The sequence below is a fragment of the Panthera pardus genome, unplaced genomic scaffold (assembly GCF_024362965.1).
Source record: "Panthera pardus isolate Hobbes unplaced genomic scaffold, ASM2436296v1 HiC_scaffold_12, whole genome shotgun sequence".
Lineage (NCBI taxonomy): Eukaryota > Metazoa > Chordata > Mammalia > Carnivora > Felidae > Panthera > Panthera pardus.
Genome location: NW_026526677.1, coordinates 12,248,791 through 12,270,309, shown reverse-complemented (window position 1 = coordinate 12,270,309; position 21,519 = coordinate 12,248,791). Strand labels below are relative to the sequence as shown.

Here is a 21,519-nt window from a genome sequence, read left to right as displayed (position 1 = left end):
TAATCCTTAAAAAAAAAGTGTTAGCACCTGAACATTCTTTCTTAAAGGCTAAAACCTCAAGTGCATTTTGTCAAATTGCCAAGGCAACCATGAGCACTGTCATATTGACACCTGCATGTGACATCATAGGGTGCAGACATTGTAAAGAAGATGTTTAAAAGGAGAACGAATACTTTGTTTAGTCTGGTACTCAACCAAACAGGGCAGGAGGCCCCATGGCTCCCTGCATGACCTCCCACATAGCATGAATGTGTTGAAGTTCCTATTTTATTAACCGTTACCACTTCCTTTTAATTCTCAGAAACCCCCTGATGATCCATTTCCTCAAAGGAGACAGATGTGATCACGTTTAACAAGAATCATTCTCTAAGAAGTCGTTTCCCACATTGGTCTAAAGACCCTTAAATTGGTCCTATTTTTTTTTTAAATTTTAATGTTTATTTATTTTTTGAGAGACAGAGACAGAGCATGAGCAGGGAAGGGGCAGAGAGAGAGAGGGAGACACAGAATCTGAAGCAGGCTCCAGGCTCTGAACTGTCAGCACAGAGCCAGACATGGGGCTCACACTCACAGACCGTGAGATCATGACCTGAGGCGAAGTCGGACACTTAACAGACTGAGCCACCCAGGGGCCCATAAATTGGTCCTATTTTTAAAAATACCTCTGATAAAGGAATTTTCCTCAGTAACTTAAACTCCGGGTTGTTGTTGTTGTTATTGTTGCTGTTTTTTCAAATAATTACACAATTATTTTAAGACCATGGTAAGAAAGACATAGTACAGATCTTATCAATATCTCCTTTGAGGAAGAACTCATTCTGAAGTTTACTTGAAATAGGACATGAGAAAGTCAGATTTCTTTAATAGCTAAAAGCTTTTTCACAAATTTACTTATGATAGTTTGCAGAGGAACAAATAACTAAATGGAGATTGTCTTTGGGGCTTGGATTTCCTAATCCAAACTGGAAAATATCTAAGATCCTTCACAGCAACTTCCTTGAGAAATAAAGCAGCCATCTTGTCTTTTTGAGAGAACTGTGAAGTTGAGGAAGATGTTTCATTAAAAACAAAAAAAGCTTTATTGAGATATAATTGATATAAAAAATGGACGTATTTAATACATACAATTTTATGAGTTTGTAGCAATGCATACATAGGCAAATAAGAATTTTCAAGTGTCTAGTGGAGATCTGTTTTTTCACTTTAGGTAAACAAAGGGAGGGAGAAGCAGGCTCCAGGCTCTGAGCTGTGAGCACAGAGACCAACTTGGGGCTCGAACCCACAAACCGCAAGAACAAAGTGACAAAAACAATTTTAAGGAGATTTGCCATCTTTTAAGACGATTCAATCACCTCAATGCAAAAACTAAGATGAAATGAATGTTAAGGGCCCAGATTAAGAGAAAACTTAGTGAACAGAAATCCCTCCTTTCAATTTCTTTTGATTAACACAAAGTGCCTATTGTATGGAAGTAAACGAGAGATATGATGTGAATTTAATTGCACATAGTACCTAGTATATAACCCAGGAAGCGGAAGTTTATCTCTAAACGTGACAGCAAGACATTAAAACCAAAAGCCGTTTTATTTATCAGTGATGTTGGTACTCAAAGTAGTCCAGTTAAAACCGACATCCTCTTGAAAAAGAGAAATATACTGAAGACAGATGCAGGGAACTTGGGAGGGGCCTCAGGACTGCTGACAGCAAGGATAATGCAGCGGTCAAAGGAAAGTGAGTCCCAGAGGGAAACCAGGGAGGTGTGAAAGGGCCCAGTTATGAGGGCCACGGGAGAGAAGACATGGGCAGGGTCGTCCCCGGGGTGAAAATGGGAGAAAACCAGGGGTGAAATAAATGTGTGCATGTGTAAGACGCATCTGCAGAGGCACTAACAGCAGGACCTAGATCTAGATCCAAGTACCCGATTTAAAAAAAAAAAAAAAAAAAGACTAGAAATCTAAAACCTAAGACTGCAAGCCTAGCCATGTAACATCTAGAAGGTTCTTTCTAGATCTATTTACTTTCTCTCTATGCCCACTGAGAAGAGCGGTAATAACAGAGTACGCTTTGCTCTCCTGGTTTCAACTTTACAGGGGATCTGGGGGGACCGTGGGGTCAGCTGAGATTACAGTGGGAAGAGTTTGTGGAAGCAGGGTTGACAGTAGGTCTTGTCATCCTGCTCCCTGAAGACGCCTTTTGACAACTGTGTCAGGCAGAAAGCACAGACAAAGTGCTCAGGATGGAACTTGTGGCCCATGGCACTGATGCAGCGGCCGGTGATGGGCTGCCCGCACCCGCGGCACAGTGTTCCTCGGCGCTGGTGGTAATGCAGCTCACAGTAGGGACGTCCGTCCAGTTCAAAGAAGGATCCAGCAGAAAAACTGCTGAAGCAGTCCTGGGGTGGGGGTGGGGGGGGCGAAGAGAAAGAAAAGGGATGCAGGTGTCAAGAAACAGAACATCAGCAAAGTGAAACCGCAGCCTTAAAATTCCTGCCAGTTAACTGGTGGATGGAGGCGAGGATATTACCCGCTTGCAAAGCACGCGAGCAAACACGCCCACGGGGGGCGCTGTGTTTAGTGCCTCCTTGAGCTTCACATCAAACCCTCACCCCGAGCTGTGAACCCTCTTACCAGCTGGCGTCCTGGCCTCTCAGAGAGGAGGACTCCCGACTTTCCCTAAATCGGACAGGTGAGTGAGTATACAGACCCCACAAACAAAGCATTCCGGGTGCCAGACGGTGTCCATGGCTGAGAGGTAGTTTTCCAACACTGGGCGGTTGCAGCCACCACACTTGGGTGAGAACATGGCTAAGAAATCCTTCCGGCAGTACGGCTTCTTGTCCTTCTCGTGAAAGCCTGGAGGGGCAAAATCAAGGTGCAGGGTGATACCTTCCGCCAAGTGGGAGGCTGAGAAGAAGCCAATGATTTCGGCTTTCCTGAACCCAGTGTCCTCATATTCAAAGCGGGGCCAATAATAGATACTGACCTCAATGGCTCATTATAAGAATACAGGAGATAATGGGGGACGAGTGCGTTAGTGCTGTGCCTGGCTTATCCCTAGTAGTTAGTATTAGAGTCTATTCCTCCTCTGCGCCTTTACTACCCAGGACTGGGCATGGCCCATCTCACCTTATGATTCAGCAATCAGCTCAGATACCACCTTATCATAGAGGCCTCTCATCAGCCCATATCCATCACTTCATTTTTTTTAATTTTTAAAATTTTTATGTTAAATGTTTATTCATTTTTTGAGAAAGAGACAGAGCATGAGTGGGGGAGGGGCAGAGAGACAGGGAGACCTAGAATCTGAAGCAGGTTCCAGGCTCTGAGCTGTCAGCATAGAGCCCAATGTGGGGCTCGAACCCACCAACTGGGAGATCATGACCTGAGCTGAAGGCAGAAGCTTAACTGACTGAGCCACCCAGGCACCCTCACTTCATCTTTTTTAAAAATCATCTTTCTAGTATTTAGCACGATCTGCAACTATCTTTGTGGTCTGTCCTCCATTGTTGGAGCATTAGCTCTGAAATGAGATATCCCTGGTCTTGTCCCATTAAGTCCCTCTAGTACCTAAAACAGCCCCTGAAGAAAAGTGCCTAATATTTAAAAAGAAGGTAATACGAAATAATAACTTCCAAATGGATGTAAGGTTCTAGATGTAATAATTCCAACCATATAAAGACTTAAGCAAAAATGAGTGGGTTCCTCTTTAAACCAGGAATGAGAAAACTGTGGTAAAAATGGCTCAAATATCAAAAGCAAGTTAAACATCAATAAATTTAGCTCCATTAAAAATAACATATCAATGACTTGTGCATGACCAAAAGTACCATAAGCAAAGCCAACACAGGATAAACTGAAGAAAATATCTGCCAAATATATCTCAAAAGAATAGGGGGAGGGTGGACGAAAGCAAATAAGTTAAACAACATTGTGAGGAAGCAGCCAGTCAAATCAAGAACATTTAATAAGACATAGGTTCCAGTTTCTTAAGAAACCAATGGTATTTAAAAAAGGAAGAGAAGATCATTACAGGATTTTTATTCTGAGAGATAAAACCATCAAGTGCAATGCATACACTTTCCTTGGACCCAACTGATTCAAATAAACAAAGTAAATGACGTGTTTTAGAAATCTAACATAAAAGATCTGTACGCTGAAAACTATAGAAACCTTATGAAAGAAATTGAATAAGGCACAAAGAAATGGAAAAACATACCATGCTCATGGATTGGAAGAACAAATATTGATAAAATGTCTATACTACCCAAGGCAATCTACACGTTCAATGCAATCCCTATCAAAATAACACCAGCATTCTTCACAGAGCTAGAACAAACTATTCTAAAATGTGTAGGTAACCAAAAAGACCCCAAATAGCCAAAGTAATGTTGAAAAAGAAAACCAAAGCTAGAGGCATCACAATTCTGGACCTTAAGCTGTATTACAAAGCTGTAATCTTCAAGACAGTAAGATACTGGTACTTTTAAAAAAGACTCATAGATTAATGGAACAGAAATGGACCCACAAATGTATGGCCAACTCATCTTTGACAAAGTAGGAAAGGGTATCCAACAGAAAAAAGACAGTCTCTTCAGCCAATGGTGCTGGGAAATCTGGAACAGCAACATGCAGAAGAATTAAACTGGACCACTTTCTTACATCATACACAAAAATAAACTCAAAATGGATGAAAGACCTAAATGTGAGAAAGGAAACCATCAAAATCCTAGGGGAGAAAATGGGCAGCAACCTCTTAGACCACAGTCACAGCAACTTCTTATGAGACAAGTAACTAGAGGCAAGAGAAAGAAAAGCAAAAATGAACTATTGGGATTTCAAGATAAAATCTTCTGCACAGCAAAGGAAACAATCAACAAAACTGAAAGGCAGCGGATGGAATGAGAGAAGATATTTGGAAATAACATGTTGGATAAAGGGTTAATATCCAGAATCTATAAAGAACTTACCAAACTCAACACCTGAAAAACACATAATCCAGTGAAGAAATGGGCAGAAGACATGAATAGACACTTTTCCAAAGAAGACATCAAATGGCTAACAAACACATGAAAAGATGCTCAACATTGCTCACCATCAGGGAAATACAAATCAAAACCATAATGGGCTATTACCTCACACCTGTCAGAATGGCTAAAATTAAAAACACAAGAACAACGGATGTTGGCACGGATGTGGAGAAAGGGGAACCCTCTTGCATTATTGGTGGAAATGCAAACTGGTACAGCCACTCTGGAAATAGTGTGGAGATTCCTCAAAATGTTAAAAACAGAACTATCCTACGACCCAGCACTACTGGATATTTATCCAAAGGACACAAAAATGCTGATTCAAGAGGGCACATGCACCCCCATGTTTATAGCAGCGCTATCAACAACAGCTGGATTATGGAAAGAGCCCAAATGCCCATCAACCGAGGAATGGATAAAGATGTGTTATATATATGTATATGTGTGTGTGGAATGGAATACTACTCAGCGATCAAAAAGAATGAAATCTTGCCATCTGCAACAACATGGACAGAACTGGAGCGTATTATGCTAAGTGAAATCCGTCAGTCAGAGAAAGACAAATATATAATTTCTCTCATATGTGGAATTTAAGGAACAAAACAGATGATCATAGGGGAAGGGAAGGAAAAATAAGACAAAAACAGAGGGAGAGGCCAACCATAAGAAACTCTTAAATACAGAGAACAAACTGAGGGTTGCTGGAGGGGAGGTGGATGGCGGGGGAGGGGAATGGGCTGAATGGGTGATGGGCATTAAGGAGGGCACTTGTTAGGATGAGCACTGGATGTTATATATAAGTGATGATTAATCACTAGGCTCTATTCCTGAAGCCAATTCTACACTGTATATTAACTAACTTGCATTTAAATAAATTAATTTAAAAAAAGAAACCTGAGAAATTTAGATATGGGTTTTAAATGATAATGAGGAATTAATAACTTCATCAAGTGTGAAAGTAGTTATGTTAAAAAAAAAAAAAAAGTCCTTCTGTCCTTCTCAGATGCATGCTGAAGTATTTAATGGTGAGGTGACACGATTTCTACAATTTGCTTTTAAATATTCCAGCAAGAAAATGGGGTAGATAGGCGGGTAGAGGGTAGAGGATTTTAGTTCAGTGAAACACGGACACTTGGTGAAGCCAGGCAGCAAGCAATTTCCATAACAAAAAAATTTAATCAATTTGTTGAAATGTAAGAGCTTTCTCTTTAATACTGGACATTTTCACTGTTGGGCTCATGCTAGAAAACCCTGGGCTTGAGTCTTATACATCCTACGTCTGGATAAAGAAGGATGAGAAACCCAAAGTGATTAATTTTTTTAAACCCCTTAAAATAAGTCCTCCTCACAAAGAGACAAATAGCACAAGAAGAAATACTTTTAGTAGTAATATATTCAACATTAGTAAGCCATGAAATTCAGAAGAAAAAAGTAAAGTTCTAATTTTTTCTAATTAGTAGTTTAGTTTCTAATTTTAGCTAAGTAGTAAAAACTGTGTTAAGTAAGTCTACCCAATACTGGAAAATACATGGAGTGAGTCACATATTTATATATTCCTGGTGAGAAAGTTAAATGTTAGAATTCTTTTGGGTAAATATTTGGTAATGCGTATCAAGAATTTAAAAAAAAGATATAGATATCTTTCTCCTGGGAATTAATCCATACAAATATTCAAAAGAAGAAAATGTTATGTTTAAAGAAATTCATAGCAGCCTTACTAATATACAAGAGGTAATCTACTATTATGAACATAGTTGTTTACAATATTTGGTACTACAAATAAAGCTTCAATAAACATCTTTAAGCACATAATCTTTTATAATTTGTTTACATAAAGCCTGAATGGAATAACAAGTTATTGAGAAATAACATTTCTCAAATGTTACTTGAGAAAATATTAGTTTTTATGCTGCATGAGGTTAACAAGGTAATCGGTTATAAGTGAAGATTTCTGCACTGTCTTTTTATGTCTTTACATTAAAAAAAGAAAAATACAACAAACTAATTCATCTTCAAGTACCTATTTAAGTAATATGTTCCCTCTGCTTGGAAAATCACCTCCCCAAGATTCCCAGAGGGTTTGGGCCTTCACTTAACTGAGGGGGGGACCTGCTTAAAAGAGCAGCTGACCCAAGTACCCTATCTCAAACAGCACCCTATCACTCTGTCCTAACGTGTAAAGTTATAAGTGACGTATAAGTAGAGTTAGTTAATTAGTTGGCTAGTTTGATTATTGTCTGTCTCTCTCGCTAGAGCACCTGCGCCGTGAGGGCAGGAACCGTGTTTTTTGTCACTGTATCCCTAGGACCTAGAACAGTGCCTGACACACACAGGGCAGTGGCTTAATAAATGTTTATTGAATGAGCAGACGTGTGAACGATATTACACTATTGACACCATCAGCTCCAGAATATGTGTCATTTAGAGCCTCTCCAGGACTAACTAGATTATGTATAAATAGGTGGACTTTTCTGAAAGGAGCTCTCCTTACCATTTATCAGGAGAGTCTGCCTAAAACGAAGGTGACTGTTGGCAACCCTGTTTATGCAGCACCTGCTTTGTCCTGGTTCCAACCGAAGGCTCTGCCTACGGTACTAATTGAAATTAAAGTCTTCGCAGCAACCCTCCCATCTTACAAGTGAGAAAAGGGAAGCTCAGAGAAATTACATACAACGAACGAGCCAGTAGAGGACCTAAGGTGCAAATCTAGGCCTAACTTCAAAGCCTAACTTCAGTGTCGCACCCCTAGCTGCACCCTAGTCTTGACCTCTGTGTGGGGACGGATAGTATCAGCTGAGCCCAAATATCATAACCCAATAGCTTTGTAAATATGAGGGTTCTACCTGTACTTCCGCCAAAAGAACAGGTGAGCAAAGTACGCAAGGGCATTGAAAAGTGGCCCACCCATGAAACACGGTTGCTAGGAACCCATTTTGATTACTAGCAGCCAGATCCAAAAAGGCAGTAGGAGGAGCCAGGGGTTGGGACCCAAATCATGCAACTTCAGTCTTCCTGTTATCTCTGGTCACTTTTTGATATCCCTTGCTTTGTTCAGCTATGCTATCTTTGAAGTATGGACAATTGAATGGACTTCTGAGGCCTACAGATCTAAAAATCTAAACTAATAATTTTATAAGCTTTTCTATGTTCTTCTAAGGCCCTGAGACAGAGAGGAGCTTACTCCCCCCCACCCCCCACTTTGTCAAAGAATGTCTAGGTCTGATCAAGGACAATAGCATGCAGGAAGGCCTACCATTTAAGGAAAACAAACCAGCACCCGCAATCCTTGCTTTTGTGTGGCATGGTATTTGTCAAACTTCAGCATGCATCCAACACCTGGAGAGCTTGTCAATATGCAGATTTGCTTGGCCCTACCCCCCCCACCCCCCCGCCAAAGTTTCTGGTTCAGCAGATCTGGGGTGGGGGCCCAAGAATTTGCAGTGATGCTCCATAAAGCAAGCGACATAAAACTGAACTTGCCTGTAAATGGGTGTTACTTGAGAAAATCATTAAGACATGCCAACTGACCTAGGAATGACCCTCATCTAGGCATTTGCAGGGTAGCTGGTCTCCAGAATGACACAGCAGGGAAGGAACTGCCTCTGGTGAGTCTCAGGAGAGGAATCAAAAGCAATCAGCCAAAGTTGCTGTGATGCCCCTGCATTTAGTGATCCAATAAACTGAGAAAGTTTCAGCAGTCACTTTCCTGGAGGCTCTCTCTGGGGCCAATTACCTCTGGAGGACGGATGAGAAACACTAACAATTAAAAGTGTCACAGAGAGAGAGAGAGGTGTCTATACTCTGGTGAGGCTCTTAACCACAGGGGAAATTAGGGAGCACCTGCATGGCCTGGATAATGAACAATTTAAAAAGAAAGACACAGGCACTGAGGACCTGGTCCCCACGGGAGGATGCTAAGGCCTGATAGCTTAGAAAGTTGAGCCTTAAAGAGGAACTTTCTGAACTGAAACAAAAATGCAGATGAATTTAATTTCCCGGAAGGCTCGGTGGTTAAGCTGTCATTATAGAAACTCTGTATGACTATGTGACTCGAGGTGAGGCGGATGCCACCTAATTAACGGACCAACCATATGGCAGGAGACCCATTTGCAGAAAGCAAAAGATAAAAACAAAAATATAAGCTAGGAGGAGCATCTGATTAATAAATGGCCTTCTTTTGTCAGGTGTATCAATAAATGTTTTAAGTGTGGTCTGGTGAGTATGTAAGGTCATAAATGGCCCAATCCACCTCGTCTGTTAAGAGGGGGCGAGAGTCAAGAACAGTGATTATTAGCTACCCTCATGGTGCTTTCTGGTCATCCTATGGATAGGATAATTTTCTCTTGGATCTAACTTCTGTCTCTTCTTGAAATATGCCTGTGTTCTATTGTTCTGCTCTCAGGCAACCTCCATATCATAATCTTAAGGTTTTTTTTTAATGTTTATATGTATTTTTGAGACAGAGGGAGATAGAGCATGAGCAGGGGAGGGGCAGAGAGAGAGAGAAAGAGGGAGACACAGAATCCAAAGCAGGCTCCAGGCTCCGAGCTGTCAGCACGGAGCCCAATGTGGGGTTCAAATCCACAAACTGTGGGATCATGACCTGAGCCAAAGTCAGATGCTCAACCGACTGAGCCACCCAGGCATCCCATCCATATCATAATCATCCATGGGCAGCACTCACTTGCTAACTGTTCTACTCAACTAACTCTAACACCTCTATGGCTACCAGTACAATACAAATTTACCACGACACACTTTCATATGATTCAGATTAAATCTCAATAAAAAAAAAAAATCCTGCTTAACTAAAGTGCAATCTGGAAACGAAATACCTAATGATTTGTGAAGAGCATTGAACAAGCTTCAGTGAACAAGCAAATTACTACAAAGCACTTTGCTAGTGCATTATGTCAGTGCTACTGTATCTGGGTCTATTGTCAGATAAAGTGAACCTTGTGAGTGCCAAGAAAGTGAAGATATCCAACAGCAGAAGAAGAATCGAGTCTACGTCAAACGGCAGTTGTGATGATGTAGAAAAATCATGGAACCTGCAGAAATGGGACCTGAGTTTCAATTCCATCTCTCTGACTCTAGCTGTATAACTTTAAGAAAATTACTTTCCCTCCCGGGGCTCAGTGTTTCCATTTATAATTAGATTACGTGTAGGATAAAAATATTCTTACAAGACTGCAGTGGGGGTTAAATGATTCACAGTTAGGAATATACATAATAACATGCCTGACATTTACGTGAGTCTCTATGTCAGTGAAGGGCAGGATACATGGGACTATTTTCATTCTCTCTTGAAATACCACCAACATGATAAAGAATGATTTACATTAGAAACACCCATAAGGAATAAGAGAAAAGGAGAGGAGATGCCACAGAGGAGATATCAATACAATTTTGCAAAACTTTAAGTAGGTATAAGAGTGGCAACTAGCTTGGCAGGAAACAAGAAAATGAAGCCTGCGGTTCTGCAAAGGGGAGGTACCAAGGCAATGCAAGCTGGGGTTCCACAGCATCAGAGGGGCTCAGAAAGCGAATGTACAAGATAGTTTTCAAGTCTGGAAACAAGATTGGCTGGAAGTCTGAAGAGCTGTTAGATCAGATCCCCCACCCTGCCACAAAATGTAGTGATTAATTCTGGAAATATCAAACCAGAGAGTGTCAAGCCCTAAAAGACCTAAAATAATAATATTCAGGGGTTTCCCAGCAAAATGCCTACAGCATCACAGATACTCATGTGATACCTGAGTATCACACAGCTCAGTCCACCAGTCAGCAAGTTCTGCTTGTACCACAGAGCTCCCAATTAACCTTTTAGTGTCTCATTCTTAAACAGGAAATGGACAACCAAAGATCAGCAGCATTTGACAAAGACCGGTGTAACAAGATGTAAGGCACAAGCGATGTAATAGATGTCAAATTTCTTTTTCTTTTTAACAGACAGAGCACAAGTGGGGGAGGGGCAGAGAGAGAGAGACAAACACACAGACAGACAGAATCTGAAGCAGGCTCCAGGCTCTGAGCCTTCAGTACAGAGCCCGACCCTGGCTCGAACCCACAAACTGTGAGATTACGACCTGACCCAAAGTCGGATGCTTAACTGACTGAGCCACCCAGGCGCCCCAGTAATAGATGTCAGATTTCAAAGTGACATTTAGGACATCCCTCAAAGTAGAGAGCCACGGGCTGTTTACACAATTCTTGAACTCCTCACTCACACTGAGGATCTAAAACAGGTCAAGAGAAAGGAAAACTGAGAGAGGGACTTCTTTGGAAAAAAACTGTATGGGTGCTTCATCGCCACCACCACCAAGAGGGATGAGGTATGCTTCCAGGTAACCTCAAGTCAAGAGAGAGACTTCAATAGGGCCACTCAGAGAGCTGGATATGTGTCCCCAGCCATCAATGGGATACAGTTGACAGTATTTAACTCACCCCTGGGAAATGTCCACAAGTGAATCTGGCTGAATACAGAGACACAGCTGATAACTAACTGCAAACCCACTGACTGTAAGAAAAACATGCCCGTCCCCCATGGTCTGTATATGAAAGTGTGAGTGACAGAGACACGTGCAACCACTGTGATCACTTCTAAGAGATCACCAGGAGGGAACAATGAAAACCCTACAAAAATAATCTGTGCGGAATGAGTCCTTCAAGAAATGTACCAAGCAGAAAACAGCTAGCTAAGATAAGCGAAGGGTAATCAAGAGTTTGAAATTGAACCTGTACTGAATCCACAAGAGCATCCAAGGGAAAAAAAAAAAAAAAGAAAAAAAAAAGAAAGTTAGTTAAACATATGCCAGATCCAGAGAGCATGATGCAAATTTATGGCAGTACTAGGAAAGTTAGTACTTTCCTCCAGGCTTATCTTCCTCCTCCACTGTTTAAACCATGGAGGGGTCAGATATCAGCAACAGGGGTGAGGGGGTGGATGCTAAAGGTAGGAAAGGACAGAGGAAGGGCTAGAACCCCCTTCCCTGGTCTCCCACAGCTTAAAGAGCCAACCAGGGACAGTAGTGGTCACTTAAAGTTGGATGCTTTAGCTATTACACAGATGGAATTACCCGAGGACTTAGTTGTATGTTTTACGGGGGTTTTTTTTTCTAATTTTTTAAAAGTTTGTTTATTTTTGAGAGAGAGAGAGAGAGAGAGAGAGCATGCAAGTGGGAAAGGAGCAGAGAGGGGGACAGAGGATCCCAAAGCAGGCTCTGTGCTAACAGCAGAGAGCCCGACATGGGGCTCAAACCTAAGAACCATGAAATTATGACCTGAGCCAAAGTCCCACACTTGACTGACCGAGCCACCCAGGCACCCCAGGTGTTTTGTGTTTTAAACTGATTTTCTATTTATAACTGTTTATTAAGGGAGTGCCTGGGTGGCTTAGTAGGTTAAGCCTCCAATTCTTGCTTTGGGCTCACAGTTCAGGAGTTTGAGCCCCACATTGGGCTCCACTCTAACAGTGCAGAGCCTGCTTAGGATTCTCTCCCTCCCCTGTTTATGCACACATGTGCTCTCTAAATAAATAAATAAATAAATAAATAAATAAATAAATAAATGTGATTTTTCTGATGTTTACCTATTTTTGAAAGAGAGAGAGAATGGCTGGGGAAGGGGCAGAGAGAGAGGGAGACAGAGGATCCAAAGCAAGCTTTGCGCTGACAACAGAGAGCCGGATGTGGGGCTCAAACTCACGAACTGTGAGACCATGACCTGAGCCGAAGTTGGATGCTTAACCGACTGAGCCACCAAGGTGCCCCAATAAATAAACTTAAAAAAAAAATAACTGTTCATTAAGAGTCACTGGAAATGACATGGGACTGCCCAAATTTTTATTTAGGAGACAGTTGAATTGTTTTCCTACTGAGTTAATCCTAAAAAGACAGGAAAAAAAAACACAAACAAAAGAAAGAAGCCTTCTGATTCCATGTGTGAGTCATACTAGTTCAAAACAAACATAAAAAGAAGAAGTCAGGGGAAAAAAATCAAGATAATTCAGAAGAAAGGAGAAAAAGAAAACTTGCAAAGAGAGAAAAACAGATCACACAGTGAGTATCAGGAATAAGAACAGAAGCTTAATAAAGACATCTCAACCATGGAAGCTGGAAGACAGGGAAGCCGTGTGTTGAGAATTCGAGGGGGAAATCCTTTCACCTAGAATTCTATGTCCAGGCAACTCAAGGTAGACCACAGAATAACAGTATTTTCAGATATTCAAGGTCTCAAGACTTTTACTTCTTACTCCTCTTTTCCTAGGAGCTGTTCCACCAACGTAAAGGCAGTAAAAGACCGGGGATCCAGGAAACAGAGGATCCAACAAAAAAGGGAGTAAAGGAGTAAAAGAAATTCCCAGGATAATGACCCAGAATAAGTGCTTCACAGCAGGCCTGAGGAGGAAGCATTTCAGGCTGCGGTGGGAGGGCAGACGTCCCCAAAGCAAAATGAGTGGAACTGACTGACTACCAGATGTGGCTGACCATTTTGAGAATGATTCCACAACTCTGTCAGATAAATTAGAGCTAGGTACAATGAAAATTGAGCCAGTGAAAAAGAAATCTAAATATTAACTTCAGGGAGAAAATTAATTTATATGAAAAGGATACCATGATAGTAAAACTAATTTTTACTGTGTCTCCAAGTGCTGGGCACTGTTCTAAACACAAAACTGCCATTGCACCTCAAAGTCCTCATAATTACCCTGTGAGGTAATTAGTACTGGGCCCATGATGAAGAAAACGAGATACAGAGTGTTAAATGACTTGAATGATATCATATAGCTAATAAATACCGCAGCCCAGATTCGAACTTGGGCAGTCTGACACTAAAATCTGTGCTCTGCTCCATGGCACCTGGGTGGCTCAGTGGGTTAAGCAGCTGACTTCAGCTCAGGGCATGATCTCAGTTTGTGAGTTCGAGCCCCACGACGAGCTCCACACCGACAGCTCAGAGCCTGGAGCCTTTTTCGGATTCTGTGTCTCCTCTCTCCGCCCCTCCTCTGTGCCCACGAGCACTCTCTCTCTCTCAAAAATAAACATTATAATATAAAAACAACAGTTTTAAAATCTGTGCTCTGCTCTAACCACAGTTTGCTACAAGGCTTAACAATGAACAATATTTCCATGGTTGTCAATGTGTGCACACTGAATACTGGTCTGACCTGTAATTATGACCTGATTTTACATTGAGAGAATGGGGGGGGGGGGGGAGAGTGTGTTGAGGGTAAGTGGGATAGTAAATTCTCATCCTCCCCTGTAGAAACTTAATATGTAATGGTTAAAATTAAGGAAAAAAAAATCAATGTATGGTAATATAAGTATATTCCTTAAAATACACAAGTACATAACAGAAGAAAAAAGCTGAAAACATTTGGAGAGGATAACTGGATCTGGGGGTGGAGAAAGGAAAAGCAAGTGATTGATCTTTTTCAGTATTACCCTTAATGTAATATTTGAGCTTTTTTTTTTTTTTTCGAGGGGGGTGTGGGGCGCAGGTGAGCAAGGGGCAGAGAAAATCCCAGGATGGGCAGAGGCAGGGGGTGGAGAGAGAGCTAGAGAGAAAGAGAGAGAGAGAAGCGGGGCTCACCCAAAGGGGCGCTCGAGCTCACCTGATGTGTGGGACTGGAACTCACCAACCATGAGATCATGACCTAAGCTGAAGTCAGATACTTAACTAAGCCACGCAGGCGCTCCGATATTTGAGGTTTTGCATTAGTATTTCTTTGATTTAAAAAAACAGTTTAGTGGCGCCTGGGTGGCTCAGTCTGTTAAGCGCCCCACTTCAGCTCCTGTCAGGATCTCAGGCTGAGTTCGAGCCCGGCCTGGGGCTCTGTGCTGACAGCTCGGAACCTGGAGCCTGCTTCCGATTCAGTGTCTCTCTCTCTCTGCCCCTCCCCCGTTCACACTCTGTGTCTCTCTCCAAAATAAACAAACATTAAAAAAAAAATTTTAAACCAATTCGAACAAAATTTTTAAATGCTGGGGAAAGGCGGGGAAGGACGGCATAGAGTACTGAAACGGGCGCTTGCTGCCAGCGGCCGGAACCACGACGACCACAACCGACCAAGGAAGAGCGATACCTTCCGCCCCGAACACCTCTCCGCAGTGCGAGCAGAAGAAGTGCTCCGGATGCCAGGTCTGGTTCATTGCCGTCAGCACTTTCTGGAAAAGGAACACACAGAGACGTCAGAGGGCTGCAGTTCTATCACCCACGAGCCCCGGCAGGAGAAGGAGGATGACTCACGTCCAGGATGGGAGCAGCGCAGTAAGCACAGCGCGGGGAGAAAAGGTGGTGGTAGTCCTTGGGGCAGTAGGCCAAGCCACTGCGCTCGAAGAAGGGGCTGCAGCCAATCTCCTCTTTGCAGTGAGCGCAGACGAAGTGCTCCGGGTGCCACGCTTGCCCCAGAGCGTGGATCGCCTGGGGAGGAAATGAAGTTGGGCCACCGTGAGACTGCAGCCGGGTGACCTAGGGCCTACAGGTTGCACAGCTCTGAACAGCGCTTGGCGCACGGTACTTCGTGTAAACGGCGCCCCCCTGGGGTTACGCAACACGGAGGCCTAGACCCAGGTCCCACCTACGGGGTCTGTTGCCCCTGCATTATGGAGAGCCAGAGGGGTGCCCAGTTTCCTGACCAATCTTGCTGATAAAAGTCTGTTAGGTGTTGGTTGCCGCTACACAGCTCCGGAGGGTGGGGGAAGCAAAATCGAGCACAGCAGTGACAGACAGGGATGACTACGGTGGCCTGGAAGGGATCCCTGGAAGAGGAAAAGGCCAGATGAGGGTTTTTGTTCCTCTGATCTGAACACCTCATCTCACGCCCCACACCAAAGCCCTTTGCTGTGGGTTTTGGTGAAGGATGACACAGCAGGAGGCTGCGGCCACGATTTGGAGCTGAGTCAGCAGAAATCATAATCAATCAACTTGAGCGGGAAGTTGGCACAGAGGGAGCAGGGGGAGACTCCCTCCCAGGACAGGCAGGACAGAAAAGTGGTTCAGAGTCACACGCGGCAGTGAGGCTCTCCTGGGCTTCAAATCTTACCTCCTCCTCTTTCTAGACCTTGGACATACATGCCAGTTAACATCCCAGAGCCCTTGTTTCCCTCATCTTTCCAAAGGAACAATAATAGAGTGTCCCTTGAAGGGCTGATGTGACCGGTAAATGAGGAAATACTTGCAAAGTGCTTAACTCAGTGTCTGGAGCACTGTAAGGGATGGGTAGTTATTAACTATTACTAAGATGTCGTAGAATAGAAGGCCATAGAGCAATCTTTGGTGAGGCAGACACAGACATACACACAGACAGATGGCTGTAGGACCAACGTCTTGGCCCATCCCACCTTGCCAGCAATCGGCTTCTGACAGGAAGCACAGTGGCCCTTGGGCACTGTGGCAATTCCAAGGTCCTGCAGGTCCTGCTCCAACCCCCCCAGCATTGAGTCCAGGGAGGCTTTCTGATCCTGCTTGTTTGCTAAGTGCTTCTTGCTGGCATCTGCTTTCGCTGCAACCTGGCACCCGGGAGAGAACCACAAAAACAATCAGTGTCATGTACATTTCCCTTCCTTGGCATCTTCTTCATGACCTGTAAGCTCACCTCTACTGACGGATCCTTTCTTCTGTACCTAACCTCCCTCCAAGGTACTGGAAGAGTCAACATTGTAACACCAATAAAAATGCTTTCATCTCCCTTTTATCCTAAACTCCTCAGGCCAGATGAAATAGGAGTAATCATCCTTCATTTGTAAATCTTTTCTGACCGTGGGAAATCAAGTGTACGAAGATGACACTTTTCCTCACTCCTACAATGACCATAGGTCAACAATTAATCATATCTTCTTTTTACCCATTTATTCTGCAATGTTTTTTGAGCACCTAGTTTGTGCTGGTCACAGCCCCAGGCTCTTGGCATAGAGCAATGTCCAAGGTGACCTAGATTCTGCCCACGTGGAGTTTATATTCTCTAGGTGATAGACGATAAACAATGAAATAAGTATATGATGTAACATCAGGTAGGGATAAGACATAAGTTCTACACCGACACAAGAGTAACAGAGGGTGGGATGGTGAGAGAGAATTGATTTAGATGAAGGTGATCAGAGAAGACTGTCTAAGGAAGGTGACATTTGCACAGATATTTCATGATGTACGGAAGGGCCCAGAAATATTGCTATTCATGGGAAACGCATTCCAAAAGGAAGGAAGGCCCAGAGGAGGAGAAAAGTTAGGGGAAAAGTCGGAAGGTCAGGGGAGCTGGAGTAGAGGGAGTAAGAGTAAGTGTGGCAGCAGAAGACGATGGACAGAGAGGCAAAGATCATGTTGGGCCCTCATGGTAAACTCAGGTTTTATCCCAAGGGTTATGGAGCCTCTGGAGGAGTTCAAGCATGAGAGTGAAAGAATCTGATCTACAGGATCCCCATGGTAGCTGAGTGAGGGATTAAGTGTAGACAAGCAAGAGTGGAAAGGCACCAGCTAGGAAGGAGATTATTGTTAACAGTTCAAACCAGAAAGAATGACTTGGTCCCGTGTTAGGGGAGAAGGTGGTGAGAAGCTGTCATATGAGACTTGCTGATGGATTGGATTTATTTAAGCAAAACCCCAAGGTAGTTATTATAATCCATTCAAAGGAAAAGCCTCAAATTACAAAAAAGATGCCCAGCTCGTCCTTCATCACTCCGTGTCCTGATTCTGTCTCTCTCTACTCCTTTCCGACCGAGCTACTACTACCATCTACCTAATACTTCCTGATCAGGAAACAGGTGCTCTCCCTACGGCCTCCATGGCATCAGATTTGCATGCACTAGACAGACCTTCAAAGCCTCCCATCCGCTGCCCTCACTTTACCTTTCCAATCTCATCTTTCATTAGTCACTAAAAGCCTCCATTGTCTAAGGCCAGCCAGGCTCCCTGCAGTCTCCTGAATATATACGATCTGTTACTGTCTGCCTTCGTATCCTATTTTTACTGCCAGAAATAACTTCACATTATCTCACTAATCCAAAATGCTCATTTCCCTTCAAGAAACTTATCATCTGACAGATTTCCTCCCTCCTCTATTATAGAATGTTACTTAATGTTGAAGAGATTAGTGTTCAAAAGGTTAACATCTAGAAGGCCCAAAAGGGCCATCCCTATTAAGTAGGTAAAAAAAACACAATTGTATATGTATATACATATCCATGCATATATATCTATCCACACCCACGTCTACTTGCTTATATATTCCAGAACACTTCCGAATGAGTATGTAAGAAACAAGCAGAACTGGATGGCTGGGGACATGGCTGAGAGGGAAATAGCTCACTGCAAACTTTTCCACCTTTGATTTTTGTACAACATGAATGTATGGCCCATTCAAGAAATGAGCAGATATCTTTTATTTTTTTTATTTTTTTAATATTAAATTTATTGTCAAATTGGTTTCCATACAACACCCAGTTGAGCAGATATTTTTTAAACGTAAATAAACCATGACACATGCTAAATCAATTAGAAAACACAACATAATTAAAACTCCTAGTGTAGATTTTTTTTTTTGTTTTTTGTCCTAGTACTTACAGCGGTACAATGCACTGAGGAATGTACCCAGTTTTGAATGTACCCAGGCATGGAAGAAAATTTGTTTCTGATGTTCATTCATCTGTTCCTGTAATGTGTCAGGAACTGTGCAGGCATTGGGAGTCCAAAGGTGAGCCACAAAGATAAGGTTCCTGACCTCCCCAGTCACACACCTTTTTATATACTGCCTTGTCTTAGTCACTTCATGTGGGCATATCAAAGCTTCCAACCAATTTAGAGTGGCTGGATTCTCTACTTTAAGAATTCTAGATGAGGAGTGTCTGGATGGCTCAGTTGGTTAAGCGTCCAACTCCTTGATTTTGGCTCAGGTCATGATCTCTCGGTTCAGGAGTTCGAGCTCCATGTTGGGCTCTGTGCTGACAGCATGGAGCCTTCTTGGGATTCTGTCTCCTCTCTCTCTGCCCCTCCCTCCCGCTCATGCTCGCCCACTCTCTCTCTCTTTCAAAAATAAATAAGAATAAAAAGAAAGAAAGAATTCTAGATATTTCCTTTAATAAATTCTTAATTTTTTTTTAATGTTTATTTACTTTCGAGAAAGAGAGACAGAGTATGAACAGGGGAGGGGCAGAGAGAGAGAGGGAGACAGAATCCGAAGCAGGCTCTGGGCTCTGAGCTGTCAGCACAGAGCCCGACTGCAGGCCTCAGACTCACAAACTGCAAGATCATGACCTGAGCTGAAGTCTGACACTTAACCAACTGAGCCACCCGGGTGCCCCTTCCCTTAGTAAATTCTTAAAGTCCACTTCTCTGATTTCTATCCCCTGCCAGGCCACATGAGCTCACCACTCACTCTCTACAGGCCAGAAGGAGGTGGCAGATTTTATCAGAGTATGGGGCTCAGGACTCCTCCTCCTCCCTACTTTCAAAGCCACACTCTGATCTCCCTGGCTCTGCCGCAGCTTGCCCTCCGCGGTCCCACTCAGGCGGGTCTCTGAAGGTCCTGTCACATTCCATCCAGCCTCAGATGCCTGCGCCCTCATAGGCTCATGCCCAACTGGAAGGGCCTCCTCTCTCATCTGTGTCCAAACTGTTTCCATTCTTCAGAGTCCATCCCACACCCCATCCCCACCTCTGATAAAATCTCCTTGACCTCTCTACCTTCCTAACGTTTGTTGTGTATATTTTGATAACCCATCTGTGTTTTATTCTATAAATGTTGCACAGGCTTATGCTTCCCTTTACCAAGCACATTGCACACTCCTTGAGATCAGAGCCCATATCATATTATCTTTTGTGCCCAGATAATACATCCCACAAAGTTAAATTCACGGTTGAATTAAATTTAGTCTGGGAAAATGAATGACAGCTGAGAGTTCCGAAGGGGGATGCAGAGCTGAGGTCCACAGAGATGCACCCAGGAACTATGCTCACCTGGGTCTGCATGTCACACAGGTGGGCCATAAGCTCATCCAGCTGGGCAGCTGCTGAGGTTTTAGGAGGCAGCTGGGCTTTGTTTGGCTCTTGGACCTCACTGTAGGGAGAGAAAAAAAAAAAAACAACCAAACAAATCCTAACACATCAACACTCAGATAAATGTTAAGCCACACATAAAATACCAGAAAATGCAATTTTAATTACTAACCCCTTCAGTGTGAGTAAAACTAGAGAGAGTATTTAAAAAGTAGGTAGTGGGCTAAAAATCTCAACACGGTCTCCCTGCATTTTTGTCTCCGTGTCCTCCTCTGGTCATCTCAAAAGCTGACCATTGTTCTCAAGTCCATGAAGAGATGCTCCGGACATGTAGCTGGCAGGACGTTTTCCCCCAACAGTCAGGTGCAAAGCAGCTTCTAAAAATGGCTTGAAGATAATGGCCCAATATATATTTTTTATTATCATAGCATTCTTTTTTAAATTATAAATTATTACACCTTCTCTCACTTACTGTCAGGCGAAAGACAAACACTAAATAAGAATAAAGAGCAAGCATCAGCAAACTAAGGTCCAAGGGCCAAATTTGGCCATGACTGTTCATTTGCACACTGTTGACTGCTGCTTTCTTACACAGTTGGATAGTTCCAACAGAGACCTTGTGGTCCACAAAGCCTAAAATATTTACTGTCTGCCTTTTACAGAAAAAAGATCACTGATCGAGTTTAGACAATGTACATAATATTGGTTTCACATCCATATAATTGGGAGTAAATTATTGATGAATACAATTTGGACCCACGAAACTGAATACAGTCTATTCAAATACTTGCCGAGTTGTTAGTAAAATTAACTGTGTACAAGAACACAGAATAAGGTTCAATAAATTCTAAGAAGTAAATAATACAGACCATATTCTTCTATTGCTTTAATAAAAGTACAGATTAATCATAAGAAATCTACCCACCTAAGAAAAAAATAAAACACTTCCAACAATTCTTGTGATGAAGAAAGAAAATAAACTGAATTTTCAACCTATCTAGAAATCGCAACGGAAGCACGTACACACACACACAAACACCCTTCAGAGTCAAAAGCGATATGTTATTAAAAGGAAAAAATATAGGGGCACCTGGGTGCCTCGGTTGGCTGAGCTTCCAACTTTTGATTTCCGTTCAGGTCACGATCCCAGGGTTGTGGGATTGCGCCCCATGTGTGCTCTGTGCTGAGTGTGAAGCCTGCTTGGGATTCTATCTCCCTCTCTCTGCCCCTCTCCCTCAATCGTGCACTCTCTCTCTCTCTCTCTCCAATAAAATTTAAAAAAATTAAAAGTAAAAAATAAAAGGAGGGGTGCCTGGGTGGCTCAGTCGGTTGGGTGTCCGACTTCAGCTCAGGTCATGATCTCATGGTTCGTGGGTTCGAGCTCAGCTGTCGGGCTCTGTGCTGACAGCTCGGAGCCTGGAGCCCGCTTCAGATTCTGCGTCTCTCTCTCTCTCTCTCTTTTGTGCTCTGTCTCTTTCTGTCTCTCAAAAATAAATAAATGT

General features: G+C 42.9%; 1 protein-coding gene across 2 annotated transcripts in view; it reads right to left on the bottom strand.

The window, feature by feature from the left end:
- Positions 1–1,565: 1,565 nt before the first annotated feature.
- LPXN (leupaxin) overlaps positions 1,566–21,519 on the bottom strand; it is a 40,299-nt gene continuing 20,345 nt past the window's right edge. For both annotated transcript variants that reach the window (XM_019414458.2, XM_019414457.2), the window contains exons 4-9: positions 19,979–20,078; positions 16,372–16,539; positions 15,278–15,451; positions 15,114–15,195; positions 2,704–2,852; positions 1,566–2,392 (exon numbers count right to left, since the gene is read on the bottom strand). In XM_019414458.2, the coding sequence (XP_019270003.1) occupies positions 2,123–2,392; positions 2,704–2,852; positions 15,114–15,195; positions 15,278–15,451; positions 16,372–16,539; positions 19,979–20,078 (943 nt within the window). In that variant the 3' untranslated portion in view covers positions 1,566–2,122. The remainder of the gene's footprint in view (positions 2,393–2,703; positions 2,853–15,113; positions 15,196–15,277; positions 15,452–16,371; positions 16,540–19,978; positions 20,079–21,519) is intronic.